A 27,731-nucleotide genomic window follows, 5' to 3' on the forward strand; every position below is an offset into this window, starting at 1 on the left:
CTGTTAATGGTTTGATATGCGAAGACTAACTTAAATGAATATTTAATTACTGTGATCGTCTATGTGTTGTTTTACTTTACTTATCTTGGACCTATTAGCAGATATGTCAATCTTCACAGCTGCACAGTTGTATAGTATTCTATTACTTTGTATATGGAAATTCCTTATCTACTCCTTATTCATGGTGTGTAAGGTTGTTTCTGCTTTGTTAGCCAGAAAAAAAACAATGCTGCAGTGAATATTCTTATGTTTATATCCCGGTGTACTTCTAGTGGTATTTCTGTTGGATAACCAACCATGGAGAAAGAGCCAGACCAAATGACAAGGTTGTATGAATGCTACTACTAGGTTAATAAGCCCCTCATCAATAAATGCACAGTCATACCAGCTTACAATTCTGCTCTCACCTTTGTTGCCAAGGATTTGAGTTTTCCCAGTAGTGACTGTTTATTGGAATATACAACTTCTTCCTCATTATCTTCTCCTTCCATGATAGCACAACTGTCTGCAGCTGGGAGTTCACACTCCTTTGAGTTAGTTGTCATCACTAACTTGGAATATTTGTACTCCAGTCTAAGTAGTGATAAATAAAGTGTCTGATTAATATAAATTAATACTCATTTTAGGTGGTCATAAACCAGCTCATTAAATGCTCTTGTAGTATAGTTGCTCTATTGCTAACAAATTTCCCTCACCTATAGCTAAAGCACTATGTGTTCTCATTTACCTACCATCCATGCACAAATCTTTTCCAGGATTTCAGACAATAATGAGAATAATGGCAGTACAGTTAAAGTTATCAATTAACTCACATTGGTTAAACTGTCCAATTACGAAGAACTTTTGAAAAACAGAGAGAAACCTTGACATCTGAATGCATTTTCTTAATGTATAAATATTTGGAAGCTAACTCACTATATAATTTTCCAAAGTTTAGTTCATATGCATGAAAATACCATAGGTAAGTGATTTGGTCTTTATTGTTTCTCTATACAACTCATTCCTTTCTATTTACTACCTTATAACAGATCAATATACATTCAGAAATAGACTCAATATTCAACTCTAGATTCTTGGAGTACTGGAGCAAACAGAGGTCATATCTGCCTATAAACTTGGTCTATTTCTTTGCAAGTATCTTTCCACAAGAAACTGAAAAAGAAAACAGTGGAGCAAGAAGACACAATGTTGTCATGAAAAGAAAAGTAGAGGCAGAGAGAGACAACTTGACTTCTGATCTCAGCTCTGCTCCCATCTACCTGAGCAAACCAGAGCCTCCATTGCTCTCTGTTTTATACAGATAGGTCTAATTCAATAACCTCTAACATTCTATAATCTATTACCAGAATAATAATCATTTCCATTTCTTTTCTTAAAGGCCTTTCCTGTAACTCCTTCACTAGGAGAAAGTTCTTGTCTCTCTGAAAGAAACTACTGGATGTAACCATAATTAGGTCCACATTTTTCACAAGAAATCCTTCAGTTCTTACATGGTCACTCCAATGAGGTTACTTACTTCCGATTCTTTTTCCAGAAGTAGCAAGTTAGAGCCACCAGCAAAACCGCAGTGAAAGCTCCCACACCTGCTCCCACTTTCAGCCAAAAGTCAACGGTTTCGCAGGTTGACAACTTTTTCTCAGGCAAAGAAATTCCTTTAATGCACCATTTAGGTTCATTCCATACATACAAGGTTTCCTTTAAAAACACACATAGACAGATGACATGTGAAATGAGATTCAGAAGAAGGGTTCTGCTCTTTATTCATAGTAAGCATAGAGGATCATTCAGCACTCAGCTAGAAGAAGCTTCCGAAAGAGAAGAAAGACAGGGAATGAATAAGAAAATAATGAACAAAAATACAACAAAACCAAATAAAAACATGGGTCACCAGATCAGAAGGCTGGGTACATGTTGAGGAGGTTGAATAAAAATGACTCTATGTGGACACAGTATTTGTGCTTTTTTCCTCAAACTTCTTATGATCCCTGACTTCTGAGTCATCTTTTTAAATGACAACTTAGGTTGTCTAATACAGGTAACTGGAACGGGTTTCATCCACCTATGATGTTAGTCCAGTTCCTCCAACACGTGTCTCCCCTGAGAAAAAGAGCAAATTCAGGACCCAGGACATGTAGGCGCACCAGGACTGGCAGGCTTTGGTGACTGGTGTTGGGGGAGTCACACAGACTACCCCCTTCTTTCCCATGCATTATTCTGGGTCACCTCCCACAGTAGGCCCTTATTCTTATCCTCCCAAAGTAGACGACTCAATGTTGTTAGGGCAATGTTTTTCAAACTGCAACTTGCAACTGACTAGTGAATAACAAAATCAATATACTTAATAGCAATCAGGAATTTCCTTATGAATAGATCAAATAACACTAACTAGAGCCAAAATTAGAATACAGTGCATGCTTCCTTTTATACTTCAACGAATACAATGACCAGCAGCAACTTGCATGATGATTACATTCATTGACATTAAATGACATAGAACACTCAATTTTTTGACCATTGTGTCTGACTAAATATTCTGGTATTTGATGGTCACTTGAACAACACCCTAACAGAAGGATAACACCATGATGTGTAATTTTATTGGACATGCACAGAGGTTTCTGCAATTAGACACAAAGAACAGGAGAACCATATTTATTTTAAGGAAAAGTTTCAACCAAGTTCTGGATAAAAATTCTCAGCATGTTTTTTAGAAAGGACATTAGTAATCGAATTTTTTTTTTTTACTGCATGACAACTGTAATATTTTCATTAAATTTAATGTGAATAAACTACATTTCAAAGGGGTCACATTATTTTTATAAGAATGATGAGGTGAGAAATGAGGGGCATGTTCCATCAAATTCAAATGCTGCATCTCTAAGTGTAAATAATGACAATAAAAAGAAAGCTGTTAACTCTGGTCAGCCAATGATGACTCCATTGGAAATACATTCTAACAAAAATTTTTGCCAGTGAAAATGCTAAAGCTCTAATGTCTAATCATAGTCTTATAGCCGAAATGTTAAAATTTCAAATTAAAAAGATCTTTGTAAACCCAGAATACTTAACTTCTCAATAAACTCCTCAAATTGTTAAAAAAAAAAAAAATCCAGCTACTGGCACAATTCCTCAGTCGTCTGTACCTATTAATTAGAATGCCTTATCCCTTCATTCGGTCATGTCATTGGCAGAGGAGAAAATGGCTGACACTGCAGCTGAAAAAATTTATTCTTCCAGCATGCTGGGATATTTTGTGAACAGAATGAGATAAATTTGATGATAAACTTAAAAATATCCCTCTTAGTGATAACACAGTATCTCTTCAAATCTTTACTACTGCATGACATTTGGAAGTAATGCTTACTAGATACTGAGAAGCTGGTATAGATTTCTAAGATCCAATCTGATAAGAGCATTTCTTCCCCGAGTTGTGCCACTCCCAGAGTTTACAACAGCTCTAAGTGGGTACTTGCTGCAGTGTGTAAATGTAACTTCATACACATCTGGATTCAATATATTTACAGAATTGGGAACATATGCTCTCCGTCAATACAGAGTGAAAAACTGCAAAGGATGGAGCGGGAAATGGGACAGAAACACAGTCCAATTATTAAAAACTGAAATGATACCCACAGCACTAGTTTGCAATCACTGTTTTTTTTCTATCATAAGGCTGTTGCCACCCAAAGAAATCCACCCTTGCTCATGAACATGCCGTAGTACCTGCCCCCTTACCTGCAGCTTCACTTTCTGGGGGTTCACTTGGGAAGCAGATGACCCTCCTGATAGATCATCAGAAGGTCAATACTAGCCGAACAGTACATCATGATGCCTACGTCATCCACCTCACTTCATCTCATCACCCAGGCATTTTATCATCTCACCTCATCACAAGGAAGGGGGAGCTTAGTGCGGTAAGATATTGTGAGAGAGAGACCACATTCACTTAACGTTTATTACTGCAGATTGTTACCTCTAACTGTGCCTAATTTATAAATTAAACTTAATCATAGGTATGTATGTACATATGTATAAGGAAAAGCAAGGTGTATATATATATAGTGTTCGGTACCATCCACGGTTTCAGGCATTCACAGGGCGGTTGGGTACATATCCCTCATGGGGGAAGGCGGGACTACGGTAACGGAAAACAGGGAAAGCTGTCATTAGTCTTATATAAAGCTCACTGAATGGCAGACTTTTTTAAATATTTTATTCAGAGACTGGCAGTAAATACCCACTTCCTGTGTCATACCCATTTGTTTTACTGTCTCAATGGAATACACTAAGGTGCATGAGCTTAAGTGTGGCATTTATATTTTTCTAACTGAAGCCCGATCTCCTATGGCAAATATTTTCAAACTTGACATCTAAGTCTAACAGAAAGGTGTATTTAACCAATTCTGCAATTTCTCAAGTTACATTTGAAATTTGGGGAGGGAAATTATATATTTCAATATGATTAACACATGAAAGTGTTCCAAAAGTTTATTTTTAGGACAAAAACAAATATCTAAAAACAATCACCTTGCAACTATGTGTTCATAACATTCTTATAGCATGCTGAACAGTTTTTTTTTTTAAATAAGCAAAGTTTGAATGAAATTAGAGAAACTGTTGTAATCTCATGGTCTTAAACTTCTAATCATTACTTTCTGGAAGAGAAATGTTGAATATTAAAGAATATTTAGAAAAGAGGTCATCCGACTTTTCAAAGCCCTGGAGTTGAACTTGGTGGCAAAAGAAGGGAATGCATTTGTTTTTTATTTATTCTTTAAAAAATAACTGTATCAGGGCGCCTGGTGGCTCAGTCAGTTGAGTGTCCGACTTTGGCTCAGGTCATGATCTCACAGTCTGTGAGTTCAAGCCCCGCGTCGGGGCTGTCTGTGCTGACAGCTCAGAGCCTGGAGCCTGCTTCAGATTCTGTGTCTCCCTCTCTCTCTGCCCCTTCCCTGCTCATGCTCTGTGTCTCCCTGACACAAAAATAAATAAAAATGTTAAAAAAATTTTTTATATAAGTGTATCAATTTTTGAGAAATGGTAAAAAAGAATTTCCACTGTGAGACATAAAAAGTGTATTATCATTGTTATGAGGACTATAAAGAAACCATTTTTTTTTGTAAGCTAAGAATTTTCATCCTTGACCCACTTAAAAATGTTAAAAAGAAACTGGCTGAACAGTGTACTGGATGCATGAGCAGCATGGTCTCTGTGTGCTCCAAACTGGAATGAGCTATCCAGAGGCAAGCACACTTGATGAATTAAATAAAACATTCCTAATTTTTGTTTTAGTGTTGCCCATTTGGGAACTTTTCCTGTTCTGTATTAAATTATTTGATGAAAACACATTTTATATTAACTTTACACTTAGACTTTATCATAAAATATGAAAATAGGTACTGTCCCATGAAATTTAATTTCATTTTTAGGCATATTGCTAAGTGTCTGAGTTGGTGTTTGTGTACTACATTTGCTGTACAATGTATTTCTTACTACAGGTTCACTTCCTAAATTAAAGTTAGAAAAATCCCTAGAGGGGAACACTAGTGCTACTAATACTCTGAATGCAGGAGATTAGGTAGAGCATTCTGATTTCTTCCTGCACTCCTGCCCCCCGACCAGCCGGTGACAAGCTCCTCTACATGTTCCTGGACCACACAGCGCTCACTCCTTGATCCACTTATGCAGTGAGCACTCCAGCATGCTCCCCACTCCAGGTGACCTGAGCAACAGCCCTAGCCCATCTGCGTTCCAGATTTTCAGAAATCCTATCAGAATCTGATTCTCTGATGCCAATTCCCCAATAAGGTTACCACCCCCAGTAGTGATTTAATATCATTTGTGCATTTTTATTGTTAGTTCAATAGACTTCAGACAGGTTGAAGGGGTAAGTCATCTTGAAGGAAGAAAAGCTTGTGTTTTTCATATGGCACTACTCAAAGCTAGTGCAGTGAAATAAGCATGCTCAAACACTACTAGCAGAAGCGCAAAATGATACAACCAGATCACGTTAGTAATATGTATCAAGAACCTTAAAAATGTCCATTGCCTTAGATCCAATTAATCTCTTCTTTATGATAAATTCTAAGGAAAGAAACAAATTTCCAACTAGGGTGTTCCTTACAGAGTTATTTACAAAAATACTGTTTTCAATTTTTCTCAAATGTCTATCGGGGGTTTTATTAAATCCCAAATTATCTCTATAATAGAATATTTGTCAATCACTAAAAATCATGTTTTCAAAAAATTTAATGACAAGAGAAATATATTAAATGGAAAAAGGAAATAAAAAATATAGAGTGGAGAATCCCAACTTTATTTTAAAAAACACATAAGCAAAGATATGATTGCACAGAAAATACAGAGTAGGATCTTGATTTTATTATATGTGTACATGCTTTATTTACTCTTTAGATATGCTTCTTGTAGTGAATCACTTATATCACCCATGTCTTAATTATACCTATAACTGCATTATATAAATCACATCTTCGTTTAATGATATCTTTATAAACCAGATAAACACCATAGCCTACAACTCCTTTGCACGATTTATTTTTCCCAATGCCACTGCATACCTTCAGCTACCCCAGCATATGGGAGTTTACCTACTAAATTTGATTTTAAATGCATATTAATGCAAAATTAAGTTAACTATAAGCTTTAGCCATGGTTTTGAACCTGAGTTTCTAGGATCTGAGTGATGCCAGACTTGTCTATTTTTCTTCAATCACATAGCTCTATGTAGGTAGATTTGACACTTACCTGAAATCCTCTCTTACAGGCTCCCTCAATCTCATGGAAGTCATGTTCTGTGCACAGAGGGCAAGCTTCGGCACTCTCCCACAGAAAATAGAATGTACACCCATCACAGGTGCCTGCTGGGCACTTGCTGAAATAAAAAATGAAATGACAGCTCTTATATTCAGCCAAGTCCAATAAACATTTGAGTGCCTACTGCATACTGGAAAGCAACATCTGGGTACAAAACCACAACTCCACACCTATTAGGATAGCTACAATCAAAAAGACAGGTAATAACGAGTTGCAAAAATGTTAAGAAATTAGAACCTATATACACTGCTAATTGGACTGTAAAGAGAGACAAGTGCTTTGTAATAAGGTGGCAGTTCTTCAGACCATTACAAACAGTTACCACATGATCCAGTAATTACGCTTCTAGATAAAAATCCAAGAGAAGTAAAAACGTTTATCCACACAAAAACCTGTACGTGAATGTTCATAACTGCATTATTTTTAACAGCCCAAAGGTGGAAACAACTCAAATGTCCTTCAGCAGATGAAGAGATAAACAAATGTGATATTACCATTCTATGGGAAATTACTTGGCCATAAAAAGGAATGCAGAAGTAATACATGCCCCAACTTGGATGAACCTCAAAAATAGACTAAGTAAAAGAAGCCTATCAAAAATTCTGTGTATTTGGGGCACTTGAGTGGCTCAGTAGGTTAAGCGTCCAACTCTTAATTTCGGCTCAGGTCATGATCTCACTGTTCATTAGTTCAAGCCCTTCCTTGAGCCCCACATCAGGTTCTGTGCTGACCATGCGGAGCCTGCTTGAGAGTCTCTCTTTTCCTCTCTCTGTCCCTCTCCTGCTTGCTCTGTCTCAAAATAAATAAGCTTTAAAAAAATTCTATATATTAAATGATGTTATTTTTATAAAAGTCCAAAATAAGAAAATCCACAGCAACAGTAAGTTAGTGGTAAGCTTGGAGTATGGAAGGGAGCTAAGGTAAAGAGAAGCAATAGCCCAAGGGTATAGGTCTTTTTAAGGTGATGAAAAAGCTCTAAAAATGACGATAGTGATGACTACATATATCTATGAGTATACTAATAACCACTGGCTTGCCTGTTTTAAATGGGCAAATGTATGGCACGGGAATTTTGTCTCTCTAAAGCTACTTTTTTTTTAATTTAAAGGAGAGACAGATATAATGACAAAAAAGTTCTGGGAGAACTTCTTGGTGGAAGGCATGCCTAAGACAAGTCTAGAATATCCAATAGGAGGTAGCCAGAAGAGAAAGGAAGAAAGTAAAGGAATGCCTGCCAGAGGGATGAAATGGTAGACGGAGTGGAAGGGAATTCCAAGCCGGTCATGATCACAATGGCTTCAAGAGCAGGGCAGTGCGTGGGCACAAGGCGTACAGGCAAGAACTAGGTGGTGGATGGAGGTGCCATTTCTGTTTGAAGTAATGTGTTTAGGCAAAGGTTTCAGGGAAAAGAATGATGAACTAGACCATGGTCTCAACAGTGCGGTGGGGTGGCGGGGGGGGGGGGGGGGGGGGGACATGAAAACAAAACAACCTGAAGTGAAAAGACAAACAAAACAACTACCAGATCGACACACAGCTGAAGGGTGGAAATGACTGTGCACTCCTGGTTTGCCTCAGCCAGACGATGACTTCTTTCAAGAGGCAGTTACTGTCACCACCCGGTGATGACGCAGGGGCCTTAGACACAGGTGCAGGATCGCACTGAACCAACCACCAGGCAGGGCTGGAATGGAGACTTTTTGAAACTGCTTGCTGGTGGGTGGGTCTATTATATCAGCTTGCCTCCTTCCTTTTAGGGACAGATAAACACAGCATGGATAAAATTAAACTGCTTTTACTGTGTAGAGAATCCTTATTGACTGAAGCAGGAAGTTATGTGGAAAGGTTCTGGTGGGAATGGCTGTTTTGTTCATGAATTAATTAAAATGGGGAGAACACTATTCCCTTCATTTGTCTACTATACTTCCCTTAAATTAAGTGTGCAAATTAAGTGTGCCCTGCAAACTTCCTTTAGACCTTCGTTGCTGCTGAGTACAGGCGTCCTGAAACACCTAGGGCAAAAGATAGACACACAATCATAGGGAGAACCCCAAAACACCCCTTCTTAAGTTTTAACTTCAGATGCCTTTCTGATGATAGGCAGTCCAAAACTGTAATTTTCGATCTACCAGCGAAGTAAAATTCCATACCCTCCGTATATATTCTCAGGGTACTCTACAATATGAACCCTGACACAGAAGTCTACAATAACTAAAAATGGACTACGTTTTTAGAGACCTATCCTTCCAAATGCTTGCATGCTGTAGACCAAGTCAACGTGGTGAGATGTAAATAAAAGCATGAGGAGGAGGGAAGATGGCGGCGTAGGAGGACGCTGGGCTCACCGCGCGTCCTGCTGATCACTTACATTCCACCTACACCTGCCTAAATAACCCAGAAAACCGCCAGAGGATTAGCAGAACGGAGTCCCCGGAGCCAAGCGCAGACGAGAGGCCCACGGAAGAGGGTAGGAAGGGCGGCGAGGCGGTGCGCGCTCCACGGACTGGCGGGAGGGAGCCGGGGCGGAGGGGCGGCTCGCCGGCCAAGCAGAGACCCTGAGTCTGGCTGGCAAAAGCGGAGGGGCCTGACGGACTGTGTTCCGACAACAAGCGCGACTTAGCGTCTGGGAGGTCATAAGTTAACAGCTCTGCTCGGAAAGTGGGAAGGCTGGAGGACAAAGGGAGGGAGAGCTGCTGAGCCCCCTGACGACAGAGCTCAGTTTGGTGGGGAACAAAGGCGATCGCCAGCGCCATCTCCCCCGCCCATCCCCCAGCCAAAATCCCAAAGAGAACCAGTTCCTGCCAGGGAACTTGCTCGATCCACACAAACACCCAACTCTGCGCTTCTGCGGAGCCAAACCTCCGGCAGCGGATCTGACTCCCTCCCGCTGCCACAGGGCCCCTCCTGAAGAGGATCACCTAAGGAGAAGCGATCTAAGCCTGCCCCTCCTGCCCCTGTGCACCTTGCCTACCCACCCCAGCTAATACGCCGGTTCCCCAGCATCACAAGCCTGGCAATGTGCAAGTAGCCCAGACAGGCCACACCACCCCACAGTGAATCCCGCCCCTAGGAGAGGGGAAGAGAAGGCACACACCAGTCTGACTGTGGCCCCAGCGGTGGGCTGGGGGCAGACATCAGGTCTGACTGCGGCTCCGCCCACCGACTCCAGTTATACACCACAGCACAGGGGAAGTGCCCTGCAGGTCCTCACCACGCCAGGGACTATCCAAAATGACCAAGCGGAAGAATTCCCCTCAGAAGAATCTCCAGGAAATAACAACAGCTAATGAGCTGATCAAAAAGGATTTAAATAATATAACAGAAAGTGAATTTAGAATAATAGTCATAAAATTAATCGCTGGGCTTGAAAACAGTATACAGGACAGCAGAGAATCCCTTGCTACAGAGATCAAAGGACTAAGGAGCAGTCACGAGGAGCTGAAAAACGCTTTAAATGAAATGCATAACAAAATGGAAACCACCACAGCTCGGATTGAAGAGGCAGAGGAGAGAATAGGTGAACTAGAAGATAAAGTTATGGAAAAAGAGGAAGCTGAGAAAAAGAGAGATAAAAAAATCCAGGAGTATGAGGGGAAAACTAGAGAACTAAGTGATACACTAAAAAGAAATAATATATGCATAATTGGTATCCCAGAGGAGGAAGAGAGAGGGAAAGGTGCTGAAGGGGTACTTGAAGAAATAATAGCTGAGAACTTCCCTGAACTGGGGAAGGAAAAAGGCGTTGAAATCCAAGAGGCACAGAGAACTCCCTTCAGACGTAACTTGAATCGATCTTCTGCACGACATATCATAGTGAAACTGGCAAAATACAAGGATAAAGACAAAATTCTGAAAGCAGCAAGGGGTAAACGTGCCCTCACATATAAAGGGAGACCTATAAGACTCGTGACTGATCTCTCTTTTGAAACTTGGCAGGCCAGAAAGAATTGGCACGAGATTTTCAGAGTGCTAGACAGAAAAAATATGCAGCCGAGAATCCTTTATCCAGCAAGTCTGTCATTTAGAATAGAAGGAGAGATAAAGGTTTTCCCAAACAAGCAAAAACTGAAGGAATTTGTCACCACTAAACCAGCCCTACAAGAGATCCTAAGGGGGACCCTGTGAGACAAAGTACCAGAGACATCACTACAAGCATAAAACATACAGACATCACAATGACTCTAAACCCATATCTTTCTATAATAACACTGAATGTAAATGGATTAAATGCGCCAACCAAAAGACATAGGGTATCAGAATGGATAAAAAAACAAGACCCATCTATTTGCTGTCTACAAGAGACTCATTTTAGACCTGAGGACACCTTTAGATTGAGAGTGAGGGGATGGAGAACTATTTATCATGCGACTGGAAGCCAAAAGAAAGCTGGAGTAGCCATACTTATATCAGACAAACTAGACTTTAAATTAAAGACTGTAACAAGAGATGAAGAAGGACATTATATAATAGTTACAGGGTCTATCCAGCAGGAAGAGCTAACAATTATAAATGTCTATGCGCCGAATACCGGAGCCCCCAAATATATAAAACAATTCCTCATAAACATAAGCAACCTTATTGATAAGAATGTGGTAATTGCAGGGGACTTTAACACCCCACTTACAGAAATGGATACATCATCTAGACACACGGTCAATAAAGAAACAAGGGCCCTGAATGAGACATTGGATCAGATGGACTTGACAGATATATTTAGAACTCTGCATCCCAAAGCAACAGAATATACTTTCTTCTCGAGTGCACATGGAACATTCTCCAAGATAGATCATATACTGGGTCACAAAACAGCCCTTCATAAGTTTACAAGAATTGAAATTATACCATGCATACTTTCAGACCACAATGCTATGAAGCTTGAAATCAACCACAGAAAAAAGTCTGGAAAACCTCCAAAAGCATGGAGGTTAAAGAACACCCTACTAACGAATGAGGGGGTCAACCAGGCAATTAGAGAAGAAATTAAAAAAATATATGGAAACAAACGAAAATGAAAATACAACAATCCAAATGCTTTGGGACGCAGCGAAGGCAGTCCTGAGAGGAAAATACATTGCAATCCAGGCCTATCTCAAGAAACAAGAAAAATCCCAAATACAAAATCTAACAGCACACCTAAAGGAACTAGAAGCAGAACAGCAAAGGCAGCCTAAACCCAGCAGAAGAGAAATAATAAAGATCAGAGCAGAAATAAACAATATAGAATCTAAAAAAACTGTAGAGCAGATCAACGAAACCAAGAGTTGGTTTTTTGAAAAAATAAACAAAATTGACAAACCTCTAGCCAGGCTTCTCAAAAAGAAAAGGGAAATGACCCAAATAGATAAAATCATGAATGAAAATGGAATTATTACAACCAATCCCTCAGAGATACAAACAATTATCAGGGAATACTATGAAAAATTATATGCCAACAAATTGGACAACCTGGAAGAAATGGACCAATTCCTGAACACCCACACTCTTCCAAAACTCAATCAGGAGGAAATAGAAAGCTTGAACAGACCCATAACCAGCGAAGAAATTGAATCGGTTATCAAAAATCTCCCAACAAATAAGAGTCCAGGACCAGATGGCTTCCCAGGGGAGTTCTACCAGACGTTTAAAGCAGAGATAATACCTATCCTTCTCAAGCTATTCCAAGAAATAGAAAGGGAAGGAAAACTTCCAGACTCCTTCTATGAAGCCAGTATTACTTTGATTCCTAAACCAGACAGAGACCCAGTAAAAAAAGAGAACTACAGGCCAATATCCCTGATGAATATGGATGCAAAAATTCTCAATAAGATACTAGCAAATCGAATTCAACGGCATATAAAAAGAATTATTCACCATGATCAAGTGGGATTCATTCCTGGGATGCAGGGCTGGTTCAACATTCGCAAATCAATCAACGTGATACATCACATTAATAAAAGAAAAGAGAAGAACCATATGATCCTGTCAATCGATGCAGAAAAGGCCTTTGACAAAATCCAGCACCCTTTCTTAATAAAAACCCTTGAGAAAGTCGGGATAGAAGGAACATACTTAAAGATCATAAAAGCCATTTATGAAAAGCCCACAGCTAACATCATCCTCAACGGGGAAAAACTGAGAGCTTTCTCCCTGAGATCAGGAACATGACAGGGATGCCCACTCTCACCGCTGCTGTTTAACATAGTGCTGGAAGTTCTAGCATCAGCAATCAGACAACAAAAGGAAATCAAAGACATCAAAATTGGCAAAGATGAAGTCAAGCTTTCGCTTTTTGCAGATGACATGATATTATACATGGAAAATCCGAGAGACTCCACCAAAAGTCTGCTAGAACTGATACATGAATTCAGCAAAGTTGCAGGGTACAAAATCAATGTACAGAAATCAGTTGCATTCTTATACACTAATAATGAAGCAACAGAAAGACAAATAAAGAAACTGATCCCATTCACAATTGCACCAAGAAGCATAAAATACTTAGGAATAAATCTAACCAAAGATGTAAAGGATCTGTATGCTGAAAACTATAGAAAGCTTATGGAGGTAATTGAAGAAGATTTAAAGAAATGGAAAGACATTCCCTGCTCATGGATTGGAAGAATAAATATTGTCAAAATGTCAATACTAGCCAAAGCTATCTACACATTCAATGCAATCCCAATCAAAATTGCACCAGCATTCTTCTCGAAACTAGAACAAGCAATCCTAAAATTCATATGGAACCACAAAAGGCCCCGAATAGCCAAAGTAATTTTGAAGAAGAAGACCAAAGCAGGAGGCATCACAATCCCAGACTTTAGCCTCTACTACAAAGCTGTAATCATCAAGGCAGCATGGTATTGGCACAAAAACAGACACATAGACCAATGGAATAGAATAGAAACCCCAGAACTAGACCCACAAACGTATGGCCAACTCATCTTTGACAAAGCAGGAAAGAACATCCAATGGAAAAAAGACAGCCTCTTTAACAAATGGTGCTGGGAGAACTGGGCAGCAACATGCAGAAGGTTGAAACTAGACCACTTTCTCACACCATTCACAAAAATAAACTCAAAATGGATAAAGGACCTGAATGTGAGACAGGAAACCATCAAAACCTTAGAGGAGAAAGCAGGAAAAGACCTCTCTGACCTCAGCCGTAGCAATCTCTTACTCGACACATCCCCAAAGGCAAGGGAATTAAAAGCAAAAGTGAATTCCTGGGACCTTATGAAGATAAAAAGCTTCTGCACAGCAAAGGAAACAACCAACAAAACTAAAAGGCAACCAACGGAATGGGAAAAGATATTCGCAAATGACATATCGGACAAAGGGCTAGTATCCAAAATCTATAAAGAGCTCACCAAACTCCACACCCGAAAAACAAATAACCCAGTGAAGAAATGGGCAGAAAACATGAATAGACACTTCTCTAAAGAAGACATCCGGATGGCCAACAGGCACATGAAAAGATGTTCAGCGTCGCTCCTTATCAGGGAAATACAAATCAAAACCACACTCAGATATCACCTCACGCCAGTCAGAGTGGCCAAAATGAACAAATCAGGAGACTATAGATGCTGGAGAGGATGTGGAGAAACGGGAACCCTCTTGCACTGTTGGTGGGAATGCAAATTGGTGCAGCCGCTCTGGAAAGCAGTGTGGAGGTTCCTCAGAAAATTAAAAATAGACCTACCCTATGACCCAGCAATAGCATTGCTAGGAATTTACCCAAGGGATACAGGAGTACTGATGCATAGGGGCACTTGTACCCCAATGTTCATAGCAGCACTCTCAACAATAGCCAAATTATGGAAAGAGCCTAAATGTCCATCAACTGATGAATGGATAAAGAAATTGTGGTTTATATACACAATGGAATACTACGTGGCAATGAGAAAAAATAAAATATGGCCTTTTGTAGCAACGTGGATGGAACTGGAGAGTGTGATGCTAAGTGAAATAAGCCATACAGAGAAAGACAGATACCATATGGTTTCACTCTTATGTGGATCCTGAGAAACTTAACAGGAACCCATGGGGGAGGGGAAGGAAAAAAAAAAAGAGGTTAGAGTGGGAGAGAGCCAAAGCATAAGAGACTGTTAAAAACTGAGAACAAACTGAGGGTTGATGGGGGGTGGGAGGGAGGAGAGGGTGGGTGATGGGTATTGAGGAGGGCACCTTTTGGGATGAGCACTGGGTGTTGTATGGAAACCAATTTGACAATAAATTTCATATATAAAATAAAAAAAAAAATAAATAAATAAATAAAAGCATGATTCTGTGTAACGTGCTTCAGAAAGAGAGGCCTGGTACTATGAGAGCTAAGAACAGTGATGAAGGGGGACGCTTTGGAAAAATGGCTTAACTCTTACCTGCCTCGATTTGTTTGTAAAAGGGAGTAAAGTATATTCAGACCAAGAAACAAAAAGAGATTTAAAAAAAAAAATGGTAAGTACAAGAGATGAAAATCATGCCACCTAAAAAAATGATCCCTACTTCCCATCAGTAAAACCAACTCAACATTGCACTTCTGAAAAAAATTGGGTAACCTATTAGAAATGTTTTGCAAGAACACAATTATTATTTGCATAACAATGACTTGAAACTTTAAAGGTAATTAACTTTTTTGATCATTTAGCAAAAATTACCAAAATACTTTCCTGCTCAAGTCTCTCCTTCCCAAATTATTTTATCTTTCCCACACAGAGACATTTTCAAGGGTGGTGAGGGCTGTTTATCTTGGGCAAATAAAAGAATAAGTTTGGTAAAATTCGAGAAAAAAAACTGAACAAATAAAAAAGAAAAGGGGAAAATTAATCAAAGTTGCAAAGAGCTCTGCAGAGAAAACCTGGGTTACAGGTGTGGCTGGACTTGCAAGTGATTTTGTGTTTTTCCACAAGTGATTTGGCCCCTCCCCCGTGCTGTTTCAGATCTGTAATTTATCAGAAATGAGATGTCTGTTCCACTGCCTTCACTGGGTTGTTATAAAGGACAAAATGAGAGAACAATTTGGGAAAGTTTAAAGTACTGCAAAATATAAAAGACTATTAACAGTTCACATCACTCTCTATAGAACTGGGAGAAGTACAGAATTGGGGGAAAAAATCAAGACATTGATATAACTTATAAAGCTGCCATTAGGTGTCAAAATACTGCAATGATTCAGTGCCTTTCCGCGGTAGACTCCACTTTTTAAAATATACTCTTAGGCTAAAAGCAGTTTAGTTTAGAATCAATTCTTCAATTCTTTGAACCCAACGAATCATTTACAACGTGGAACATCCAAATTTGATTCTTTGTTATAAACGTTAAGTTCCACAGTTGAATCAGCCCTTCCCTGTGAAATGACAAGGATGTAGGAAGCAGTACTAATTTCAATAGTGCTTATATATAAAAGGAAAATAGGGAAAAAAAAGATGCAAGAGTATATATATATATTTTTTTCTTCTACTAAGAACAAAAAAGCAAGTAGTAAGATAGACAAACACTTTAATGCCAAATATGTGAAACCTTTTTCCCTTTGATGACCTGTGCCACCACCATCTCTACCCCCTACCCCCTGGCCTTGTAAAAGTGTCACTAATTGTGCTTCTTTTATAATTTTTGATCCACAAGATCACCATAGAGACCAGAGAGTAGATGTCTAAAGAGCCAGTACATAATCCTGGAGAGCTGGGGTATGCAAGGCTAGAATTCCACAAGATGACCCCAGGGCTGTGAACTCTAGGTAGAGAAACCACCATCAACACAAAGGATAACCAGGTGCATCCTAATTTGGTTTTACTGTTAAATGAGGAAGACTTTCCAGTTTCCTTATTTTGCTCTGGAACTGCCTTACCACTGCAGATAGCACTGGCCATGTGTAAGAATTCAGATGAATCTTTTTTTTTAAGTAAGTGATGTCTTGGATTCTAAATTGGATACATTTTCTGGGGGTAAAGTGGACTGAGCTATGAGTTATTAGCGTCCCCTAAATGAATCATCTTACCTAAAGCAGGGTCTACTTGGTTCATCTACTAATTCATGGACAGTAATCTTAATTTCTTATGAACTATTACAACCCAATACTCAAACTATTGCTAATTGTTTAGACAGTTGATAAAGCAGTGTAAACTTGTTTTTGCCTGAACTTTATGCAAACTCCAAAGTTAAAATAAATTCATGTACGGTGTAAGTATGTTTCTATCCCTTCTACAGTGGGTCTCAGGAGACCGGGAGGAAAGGCCATAGTCTTATATGCCTAGAACTTTTCTCATTTGGTGTCAGAGCACTAATGTTACTCAGACGCTTTCATGTGAGGCTTTTCTGGGTTTCTTGGGGTTCCCCTATCTCGGAGTTCACAGACGGGCATCGTCTGGCATAGGAGATGCTGACTAGCTGCCAGTAACTCCCTTCGGCTTTGGCTTCTGAGAAAGCTCAACCTTTCTCTGCTAAGAATGCCAATGGGCAGAAAGCCTTCTTGTGTGGGGTCCATAAAATGGCTTTGGATCTTGCTCCAATTTTGTTTGCCCTGAGGCTGAAGAGTATAAATCACTTATGACTGAGTTTGAACATAAGATTTTTTGACCTATACCTCTTAGATCCAGGGATATAAAATTCTACCAGTCTCCTGCAAAAACTGCCCTTTTTACAGATTCCCCCCGAGGTTAATTACCAAAAGCCAGAATCTAATCAAGATCTGTACAAACTACATTAGCTGACACTCCCCAGTCCCTTTTACCTCCAGGCTCTGCAAAATCTGTCAAACTTTTGTCATCCTTATTTCAAAATGGATCCTTAAACTTTATGACTGTTTCATGACATTTTTATGTCATGTCTTAAGATTACTCATTAGTGCTGAAGCATATAATTTTAACAATTCTGTATTAGAATTTTCCATTTCTTAATCATAATGGGTTTTTACTTGTTGCTCATAGTGCTTTTATATGCCTCCTCATTTTCATTGTTCTAAGGACATATTTGGCTTTAAAATTTTAAATTCTATTGCCTTTTAAATTTAACTTGTGCAGATTTAGATATCTATTATCTGTCCATAAATAGTTCAGAGGAAAAAGAAAACAAGGAACTCCGTTAACCAATCATTATCCTCTGGCTCCTACCAACTCAAAATGGATAGACATCCTGGCTTCAACGGAACTCCCCCAAAACCAAAGAAGATACTACATTAGTGTCCTATAGGTCCAAAGACTTTGACAGAGAAACTCTCCATCAGAGCCTGTGGAATAAAGCCTTGGTACATTCAACCTCTGAACGCCTTCAGGACAGATCTCTGAAGCATCCCTTTTGTGAGATATAATATTCTCAGAGGCTATGCTTTCTTTCTTTTTTTTTTTAATGAGCAACAGCCCCTCTCCACTTGGCCCTGAGACACCCACTAGCTTGACTCCATCTCCGAGACTGAGGTTACACTTAAAACTGAAGATGAACTTGGATTTTGAAGGAGGTTTTGGCAAAATAGTTTTAGACTGATTTATGAACCACCCAAGCAGTTAAATATAGTTATAAGTTGAGGGAAAGAGAAAGAGAGAGCACGATGTTTTCCTCTAACTCACACCATTACTAAAGATGACCTTGTTGGAGGGTGGATGACTCATTTTAAACAAGGCACCAATAACTTGCACATCAAATGAGTTATCCCCCAGATAAATGTGATATTTGTCTCTCTGCCTAGTGTGTTTCTTTGCAAATCTCTATCTGTGAAGAACTGGAGGGAAAAAACAGCAAGATGAAAACATGATGGTAAGAACAGAACGAGACACAGTCAGGATAACATTCCATCCTGAATGTGCCAACACAGTTAGTTATACAGCCTGGGTCCTCAGTGTTTCCTACTGTGTGAAATGAATGGGTCTGACTGAGGGATCTCTGAGGTGCTATGACATCTCCATTATCAGAGTAAAAATGATTCCTTTTGCCCATTTTCTAATAATGCGTTTTCAAAACCTTTCCATTAATAGAAATTTCTCACATATTTGAAAGAACTCTTCAGACACAATGCTGGGTCCAAAGTTTTCCTAATGAAAGAAGAACTTCCAAGTTTTCCAACCACCTCCGATCATGACTGGAGGCTGGCAAAGTTTCTTAGGCAGAGGCTGGAGGGGGATCTATTCAGGGATATCAGCAGTCTACTTTGTTACAAATTCGTTTGCTGGCCAAGATACAAACTGCACCAGATAATCCCAAAGTCCAGCCTGGCTCTCAGATTGCATCTGCCACAGACATCATGCTGCTAAATTTTTATCTAAAATGTCTCACACCTTCCAGACACTTTGTAGAATTAGAAACCAACTGCATTTGCCAGACCAAACAGACAGGTTGTAATTTTCCAATTGGAGATTAGTAGGCAGCCCTGATAATTTGCTGTTCCCTCTAAACTTCAGATGAGATACATAGAGAATACACATTGCCCCTTTTCTCCTGCCCCACGACTCTGTTAAGACATTCCCATTTTCCCAGGTCACCAAGATACAGAGCCCCAACCAACATCACTACTACTAAAGTCTCCTTTCCTGGCTTGCCAAGATTCTTGGCCAAGAGACGAGAATTCCCGGGGGTGGCATCCCTTCCAAATTGCCAAAGTCTGCTTTCTGAGATTTTTTTGGTTACAGCATATGAGATTTTTCGAGGCAAGTGCCTGGTTAGCACCTTCCTCTCTTATGCAGATCTTAAACCTCCCCAAAGAAAACTGCAAAGTAAATCCGCTTCAAAAGTAGCGTAAGAAACTGGGCTCTGTTAACAATTCCTTACTGTTAGTAGGAAATCTTTATTCAGCCCCACAGCTAAAAAAAAATTCTAATTATTTCAGGACAAGCTGCTGTTTCTTATGTTCTGATCCCAGAGCTCCCCCTTGTGCCCTAATGGGAAACTGATTCAAGAAAGAACTAAAACACACTTAGATTGTTAGGTTCAAGCAGTTCCCTAGAGCAATGGTCCTCAAACCTCGATGTGCATGACAATTATATACAAAGTCTTATCAAATATGGGTGAATGATTACCCTTTAGACTAAGGTATTTTAAATCAGCTTTTCAGAAAATTAAAATGCAGAACAAAGTTTGAGAATTTGTCTCAGTGGGTTAAGATTAGTAGTTCCAAAATTTTAATATGCTTAGGAATTGTCTTGCAGGTTTTCTTTTAGGATTTTGTTTTTAAGTAGTCTGTACACCCAGTGGGGAGCTCTAACTCCAAACTCCTAGATCAAGAGTCGCACGCTCCTCCATTTGAGCCAGCCAGACTCCCAGAACTGTTTTGTGTTTAAAAAATATATATTCCTATGCTCAACACTCAAGATATTCTTTATGTTTTTGGAAAGATCCAGAAATTGATTTTTAAAAGAAACCCCAAGGTATTCTGCCACGAGTGATCTTGAGAAACCCTGGCAAAGACAGTTATATTCCTGAAGTAGAATAAACTACTACAGGTTAAAGGAAAAACTACTTTTCCCCTCCCCACAAGGAAAAACTCAGTTTCTAAGTGCCATAATTTAACATCAGGAAACTTTTTTTTTTCACCTTAAAACATCAGAACCCACCTTGGGAGAGTTAGAGTGGATATATTTTCTCATGGACAGATCTAATCTTTGGTAATATTATCTGCTTGGATGAGACACCTGGAGAGGCTTTGGAAGCCTCCTAGAGGCTAGACTCTGAGAGGTTCATTGCTAAGTCCAAGGAAGGATGTTATAAGTGCTACCATTAATAGAACAAGCATCTTAACTCAAAGCTATTTGGGGGGATATCAGGGAATAATTAAAGAAACTCTAAACACACCTTCTCATAAACAAAGGGTGGTTTGCTGCCTTGACTCTAGCTTGGATGCTGGCATAGGGATCCTCCACCAAATGATGCCCTTGAGCATCAGGCTCCCTCTGTCTCTTACACTGACGTCTAGTAACTTTTATTATGTTCTCCTCTGATCATATACTTCTCTCACCTTGAAAAGGTGAAAAGAAAAATTAATTCCTAGATCTATGAGAACCAGAGAAACACAGTTGGTTAAGAGGTGAATACGAGTGTCCTTTTGTGCCCCAAAGTAAACCCACAATATTGATACCCCTGGAAATACTTTTAAGATGCCGAAGCAATGCTCAGACCACTGATTTCCAATACTGATGTCCTGATATGCGTAAGCACAATAGCTTAAAATCTCTCAATGGTTACTGCGAAACTATCAAAAACAAAACTAAGTCAGTCATTTTCTTTTAAATAAAATTTAATATAAAATTTTATTTAAAAGAAAATTATATATGTATATGTGTGTGTGTATATATATACACACACACATATATATTTATGTTAACTTGAGAAATATGTTCAAGTCGAACTATGATAAAGGTACCTTAATCCAATAAATATTAGAAATAAACAATCTACATACAGAACAATGAATAACTGCAAAAAACAAAAATCAGCAGACATTTAAGTGTCACTCACACCATGAAAGCATTTAAGTTGACAGTTCTGAGTCCATGAAATTGCCCATTTTCTCCTAGTGTTTCTACCCAATATGGACTGTAGAAGTCGAATCTAGACTGTGGAGAGCTACTGCCTCAACTCCAGCAAGTCAAATGAACTGTATTATATATTCTATAGATCAGATTCTACCTTGGTGATTCTGCCACTATTAATCAGAAAACGGAGGAGCTGGAAATGGATCATACAAATTATCCACCTTGGCCCCTATTCTCTCACAGAGAAAGAAACCATTATTCAGAGGTTCAATTACTTCAATCTAGATCACCCAGGTGGTTCATTGTTGATCAAGAACTATCAGCCAGGTTACATATAATCCAGCTCTTAAGGAAATTGGGACTAAACAGTAAGAATAAATACAAGGATACAAACACTGTAATTATATGTTGAAATAATTTTCAAGACAATTAAGCAAACAGGAGGCGAACATGTCTTTGAGGAGACTGGGATGTACTGAGATTTGTGAGGACTTGTTCCTCTTAAGAGACACACAGCATATCCCTATAATAAAAACCTACATATTCTTCTGTTCTCTTTCTGCTTTGCATTCATAGCGACCATGTTTTAAAATAGTAAGATTCTGGGGAGTTTTGATTCCTCACAATAAATACAAATGTGAAACAATCACATAGAAATAAGAATACCTGGGGACTGAAATCACTCCTGCTCCTGGTTTAGTAGGATTGCACCTCATTTTCACAGCAGTTGATCGGCCATTAACACAAGATGTTGTAGTTGTAGAAGACCTATCGAAAGGCAAATGTCATTCCACAGAACAGACATGACATAGATCACCAAGACATAAATATCCTGTGTAGAACTACTTCTATACTCTATGAAACAATGAAAAAGAAAAATGTGTCCAAGTGCACTAATTGAGAATTTTAATACAAACTGGGCTCATTTGCTTTCACTGCCAATGAAGAGTTGACTATTTTCTCAGCTAAAGTGATAAGCTATCATCAAGGTGTTTAGCAAAGTTACTATAATTATAATCAAAGTCACAATCAAAAAAAATTTTTAAAGGGAAGAGAAGCCATATCTACTTTTGCTGTTATTAAGATGTGTGAATTACAAATATTGTCTAGACAATGAAGTAGAGTCTCTTTATTGCCTAATTTAAAAGAATATATATAACAGAAAAAAGACATCTATCTGAACTATAACACTTGCAAAATATTTCATGTTTCCTACTTTATACTCAGTCTTCCATTTACAAACTAATCACTGATTACCTGTTAAGTATAAGCTACGACTCTAGGCACCCTGAAGAGACATTCTTTTGATTAAAATTGTCAAGGTAAGCGGCATCTTCACTTACTTATAAAAGAAATGCACATCTGGTATTTGGCTAGGTGGAAGTGGAAACATATCTTCTTTTATATTAATATTTTGCAATGTAGTTTCAACTGTCACTCCTAGATAACAATAAAAAAAAGCTATTAAGCAATACAGGAAAATTAGGTTTATTTAGTTTCTGTGTATATGAAAACAGCTTCACTTTGATACTGTCATTTGACCAGAAATATCGTATTAAATTAATGTGTTCATGGTAAGACTAAGAACCTTACGAAGCTCTATAGAAGAAAAAATAAAACAATCTACTCCCTAGCTCTGTTATTTTGTTTAAGTCACTTCACTTCCCTGGGAGTTATGTCCTAATTTGTAAAATTCAAGAAGTAATTGAGATAATCTCTAAAGCCCCTTCCAGCTCTGACATTTCAATAACCTAACAATATAAAAAGTTAGTTTTTGTAGAACAAGCTGGGTTATTTTGCTAATACAGCTTTCAACTCAGTATAGATATACTTGAGAAAACAAAAAATTTTGTGCCTTAATAATTTCCAGAAAATAACTCCAAAACTTGTTTAATCTAAAAGTCGGGGGGCGCCTGGGTGGCGCAGTCGGTTAAGCGTCCGACTTCAGCCAGGTCACGATCTCGCGGTCGGGGGGTTCGAGCCCCGCGTCAGGCTCTGGGCTGATGGCTCAGAGCCTGGAGCCTGTTTCCGATTCTGTGTCTCCCTCTCTCTCTGCCCCTCCCTCGTTCATGCTCTGTCTCTCTCTGTCCCAAAAATAAATAAACGTTGAAAAAAAAAATTTAAAAGTCGAGCATTTTTCTCATTCCTGGTAGGCAAAATGAGAGCAGAGCCAAAATGCAAGCAATAACAGCAACCTCTCCTTCAGACGAGGAGTTCTGATGCTGAGCACAAGCTTGGTGACTGACCTTGGTGCTGAAAATTAAAGCTCAATTCCTCTGGAGTCTATAGCAATGGTCCTCAAATCTGCTGTATGTTAGAATCACCTATGAAGCTTGTTAGATTGATATGTTGTTAAATGTTTTATCACCATACCAGAGGTTCTAATGAACTGGATCCCTAAAAATAACTGAGAGGTCATTCTTCAAACTTTCCTATACCTTCCAGTCCACAAAGGCAGAAGAAACATGTAGGGAATAAAACTTGGCACATTCACCATTGCTAAGTGTCACCGGCTTACTTCTTATACAAGAAAATATTACGAAAACTGGTGGTAAATATTATGATTTAGATTTATACATTACTTTTTTTACTATTATTTTGTTTATAGTTTGGGTTTCCAAACTTATTTTGCTTCTTAAATTCCTAGAGAACTTGATGAAAGGCACAGACTCTCAAAAAACATCTTATCACATATGAGTTAATATGTAAACTCAGAAGATACTTGTACTCACTTAGATGGATCAATAGATCTCAATTGTAGGAGCTTTTTAACCATGTTACAAAGGGATTAGAATTACCTATAGCCTCCATCATCTATGGCAAATACCAACACAATGACAAGTTATCAGTACCATAATTTTAGAATAACTGCATGCATGCATATAGGAATGAAATGAAGCTTACCTAAAAATGTATCTGCCAGAATGATGGACTGTGATGATAAGGCTGCTCGGAAACCCTTACTCTCAGAGGGAATAATAGTTGACTGGCATACATATGCTCCTACCAAATTCGTGTAATCATCTGACCCTGCCACCATTTCCTTTACTGTAAAGTCTGTTATATTGTTGGTACAAAGAGCCATCTTCTTCCCCTAGGAAAACAAAGTCATCAAGAGGTTTTACTGAAGAGTCATTCTCTAAAGTGGATCTCAAGAGAGCTAATGACTCTAGTAGAGCAGTGGCTCTCTCCTCACTGCAGAGATTCTGCTTTCAATAAAAGGAAGTGGGGCCCAGGCACCAGCATTAAAAAAAAAAAAAAAAAAAAGCTCTTGAGGAATTCCAACGTCTAACCAGGGTTGAGAGTCATTTAAGTTATAATGAATATATACACTCAATACTACACTGCTCATCCAACTACAAGCTTCATTTATGTTGATGAAAGCCATCTAATTTAAGGAACTAAAATCATCTATGAAACTGTTGATTCATAGGATAGCAATGCATTCAAAGAGACCAGATAACTCTGAGTGAAGGTTTTAATTCCAAAGGAGAAGACTTGCTCTTCCTTCTCCTTTACCGGCCTATTGTGGCAGAAAGGAAATGTGAATGCTGAAGAAGAAAGCATAAAAGCCATATTGGAGCAAAATCATAGGACCCCCGTCTAAGTTCTTAATAGTTGGCCACTACATGTGTCTTTAGTCAATGACATGTACCTACTCAACTACACAGTAAGTTGAAGAGAATACAGAGATTTACTTTTTTAATCATTTAATCAGTTGGAATATATAAAGTTAAAAGGCTATTTAAATATACTCTAGTCCCACTGCAAATGACCATAGCTTTCTCTACAATTTCTATGAAGGAATATATAAGGGGGAAAAGGACATGATTTTACTGATCTTAGATGTAAAGTAAGCACACATGAGCATAAAGAAAAGAATACAGACTTATCTTTCTTAATGCAGCTAACAATCCAAACTTAAAAAATTTTCTCCCTCTACCAAGCCTTCTCACACTACAGGTACAATATACTTTTACTAAGCTTAAATTAAATGGCTGAAGCCAAGAAGATGAAAACAATGGAAAAGATGAGAGAGAAACTACTGAGGAAAGAAAGAGGTAAACTACAATAAAAGGAATGAGGACAAAAAGGAAAGAAAGAGGACAGAAAAGAAGAGGGGAGAGATGGAAGGAAAGACAGTGGTAACACAGGCACAAGAACAAAAAAAAGCATAATATAATGTGTAACTAATCTCATTCACTGCTCCACTCAGTATTCAACATAACAGGTATTTAATATTTATTTATTTGTCAAATGAACTGAGTAACTAAGCAATAAAGTGTGTTTGATCTCTCCCTGTAAAATCAGGACAGGACAAACACTACACCAAATAAATTTACAGATCGTTTTGTCTGAAAACATCTGTGGTCATCAGATCTCTTTTTGTTTCCTTTGCACAAAGTGTGGCACAGCATCTCATAACGAAGACCACTGGAGATGCCAAAGTTAATATGGAAAGAAACATGGAGGAAATGCCTTATTACATTTTCATCATTGCTAATGGTGTATACATATACATACTCTCTCCTACCCCAACCTCATAGATCTATAAAAATACTGGGCATATAGTCCTGTAATTCTTCCCATTACCAGCATTAATTGAGGTTCTGCTTCTTCCCATAGAAAAATAAGATCCCATTATTTATTAGCAGACACTACCTGCTCAAGCGACATTTGTCTCCTGCTTACCTCCTTTTTTTATTGTTGAATAAACTTCCTCTTGGAAGTCTTTTCCTTTTAAAACGGACGACATAAAGAACAGTAAAACTTTCCCAAACCAAAACTGCCAGACTGAAAAATAGGTGGGATTGACAAGCCTGACCCATTTTTACAAAAAATGAAAGATGCTTCAAGTACCTACACCATAACTCCAAGCTTTGGGCTTCAGTTGGCTAGATAAGTGCCTTGATGAATGCAGAACCAGACAAGGTTGGCCCTGCTGGAGAAAGCTGCCAGCCGGCCTGCTAGGAGGCAACACAGAATTTAAGCCATCACAGCTCAGTTTCTGACATTTGATTGTTAGTTCCCATAGAGATTTTATTGGGCCATCAACACAGAAAATACCAACTCAGGCAGGCAAAGCCGAAATACAGCTCCATCTCACTTTGACAGCCAGAACTCACCTCATGCCCACATAAACTAATATTGAAGAAATGGAAGTATTTTGTTCCTTTGGAAGTAAAGCTGGGTCCATTCATTAACGAGCCCACGCTGCTGAGGTTGCTGAAGTCATAGTGCAAACTCTGATTTTCTTTTTCATGGTGGAAAAAGCAGTCACTATAGCAAACTGAGTGGTCCTTTGATTAGAGATTAAGAAATTAAAAAATATACAGCACAAAAGAAAATATTAGCTGCTATGAACAATGTGTTTCCAAAAAGTTCTATGTTTGAAACTCTTTCAGTAATTTTGTCCTAGTTATATTTTACCATGCGAATATAGAGAATTTCCAAACACTAATTAGATTTTCCTCGGTAGAGTTCAGGAAAATCAGCATTTCTTAAAAGTAAGAGTGAAGTTACTCCAAAACTAGTTTCTTGTATTAAGGTATTTTAATAAACAGCCACAAGTCCCTGTTACACCAGTGTCAACATACAGGAAAACTACTTTCTCTTTCACCCAAAAATGCCATCAACCTTTGCCCTTAAAATGTTCTAAGATATACTTGTTCTCCATATATTTCTATGCCCCACCTACAGAGGTAGTTTACTTGCTCTACCTTAACAGAAGACACAAAATATCAATTTTAATATTTTTGGAAGGCATTCTTATTTGAGTGCTTTCCTTACTATTTTATGCCCCCAGGAATTAGGACCTTCATGGCACATATTAAGTGCTTAAGAAATGTTAAGGGCAGAAAACACACACACAAAAATGAAAAAGCCATTTCTAAATATAGCCAGCAACTTTGTAGTTGCCGGAGAAATAATAAAAGGAACTTCTGAGTTTCTTTATGAAGGTGTGTCTTCCCGGGAACAACTGAAATGCACACTCACTTACCTGAGTGCTTCTACTCCCAGGCCCACATGGAATACAAGCCTCCTTGCCATAGACTTGATGTATGGACAGGTAGGTGTCAGGTGGACACTCCTTGCACTGGTTGGTTTCTTTCTCAATGTAGTGGCCTGGGGGGCAGGGGACACACGATGAGCCCGACTGTTCAGAACCGAGGGCACAGGCACGGCATGAGGACGCCACCCCATCAACTGCATTAGTGGCAGTGATAGAATAAATCTTCACCATGTCATTGATGAACCGTCTATTCTAAAAAGAGAGCAGAAAGTAATGACTTCTGCCTGGGGGCTGAGTTGTAAAACCAGAGTGTTTTGTGTTGATATCACCAAAGAACCAAGCAGAGTGTTCCAGCCGAACAGTTTATCAGTGACAATGGATTAATATTATTTCTTCTCAGTTCTTTTAAAAAACAACCTTCGATCTTAACACTAGAAGCTAATTTCCTCAGTAAT

At 38.7% G+C, this 27,731-nt stretch overlaps 1 protein-coding gene across 2 annotated transcripts in view; it reads right to left on the bottom strand.

Moving 5' to 3' along the window:
• ELAPOR2 (endosome-lysosome associated apoptosis and autophagy regulator family member 2) overlaps positions 1-27,731 on the bottom strand; it is a 181,513-nt gene that overhangs the window by 14,196 nt on the left and 139,586 nt on the right. For both annotated transcript variants that reach the window (XM_045052322.1, XM_023250311.2), the window contains 8 exons: positions 27,265-27,528; positions 26,390-26,563; positions 24,168-24,357; positions 22,607-22,703; positions 21,930-22,031; positions 6,766-6,892; positions 1,517-1,695; positions 408-573 (listed from right to left, as the gene is read on the bottom strand). In XM_045052322.1, the coding sequence (XP_044908257.1) occupies positions 408-573; positions 1,517-1,695; positions 6,766-6,892; positions 21,930-22,031; positions 22,607-22,703; positions 24,168-24,357; positions 26,390-26,563; positions 27,265-27,528 (1,299 nt within the window). The remainder of the gene's footprint in view (positions 1-407; positions 574-1,516; positions 1,696-6,765; positions 6,893-21,929; positions 22,032-22,606; positions 22,704-24,167; positions 24,358-26,389; positions 26,564-27,264; positions 27,529-27,731) is intronic.

Source organism: Felis catus, chromosome A2 (assembly GCF_018350175.1).
Source record: "Felis catus isolate Fca126 chromosome A2, F.catus_Fca126_mat1.0, whole genome shotgun sequence".
NCBI classification, from domain to species: Eukaryota; Metazoa; Chordata; class Mammalia; order Carnivora; family Felidae; genus Felis; species Felis catus.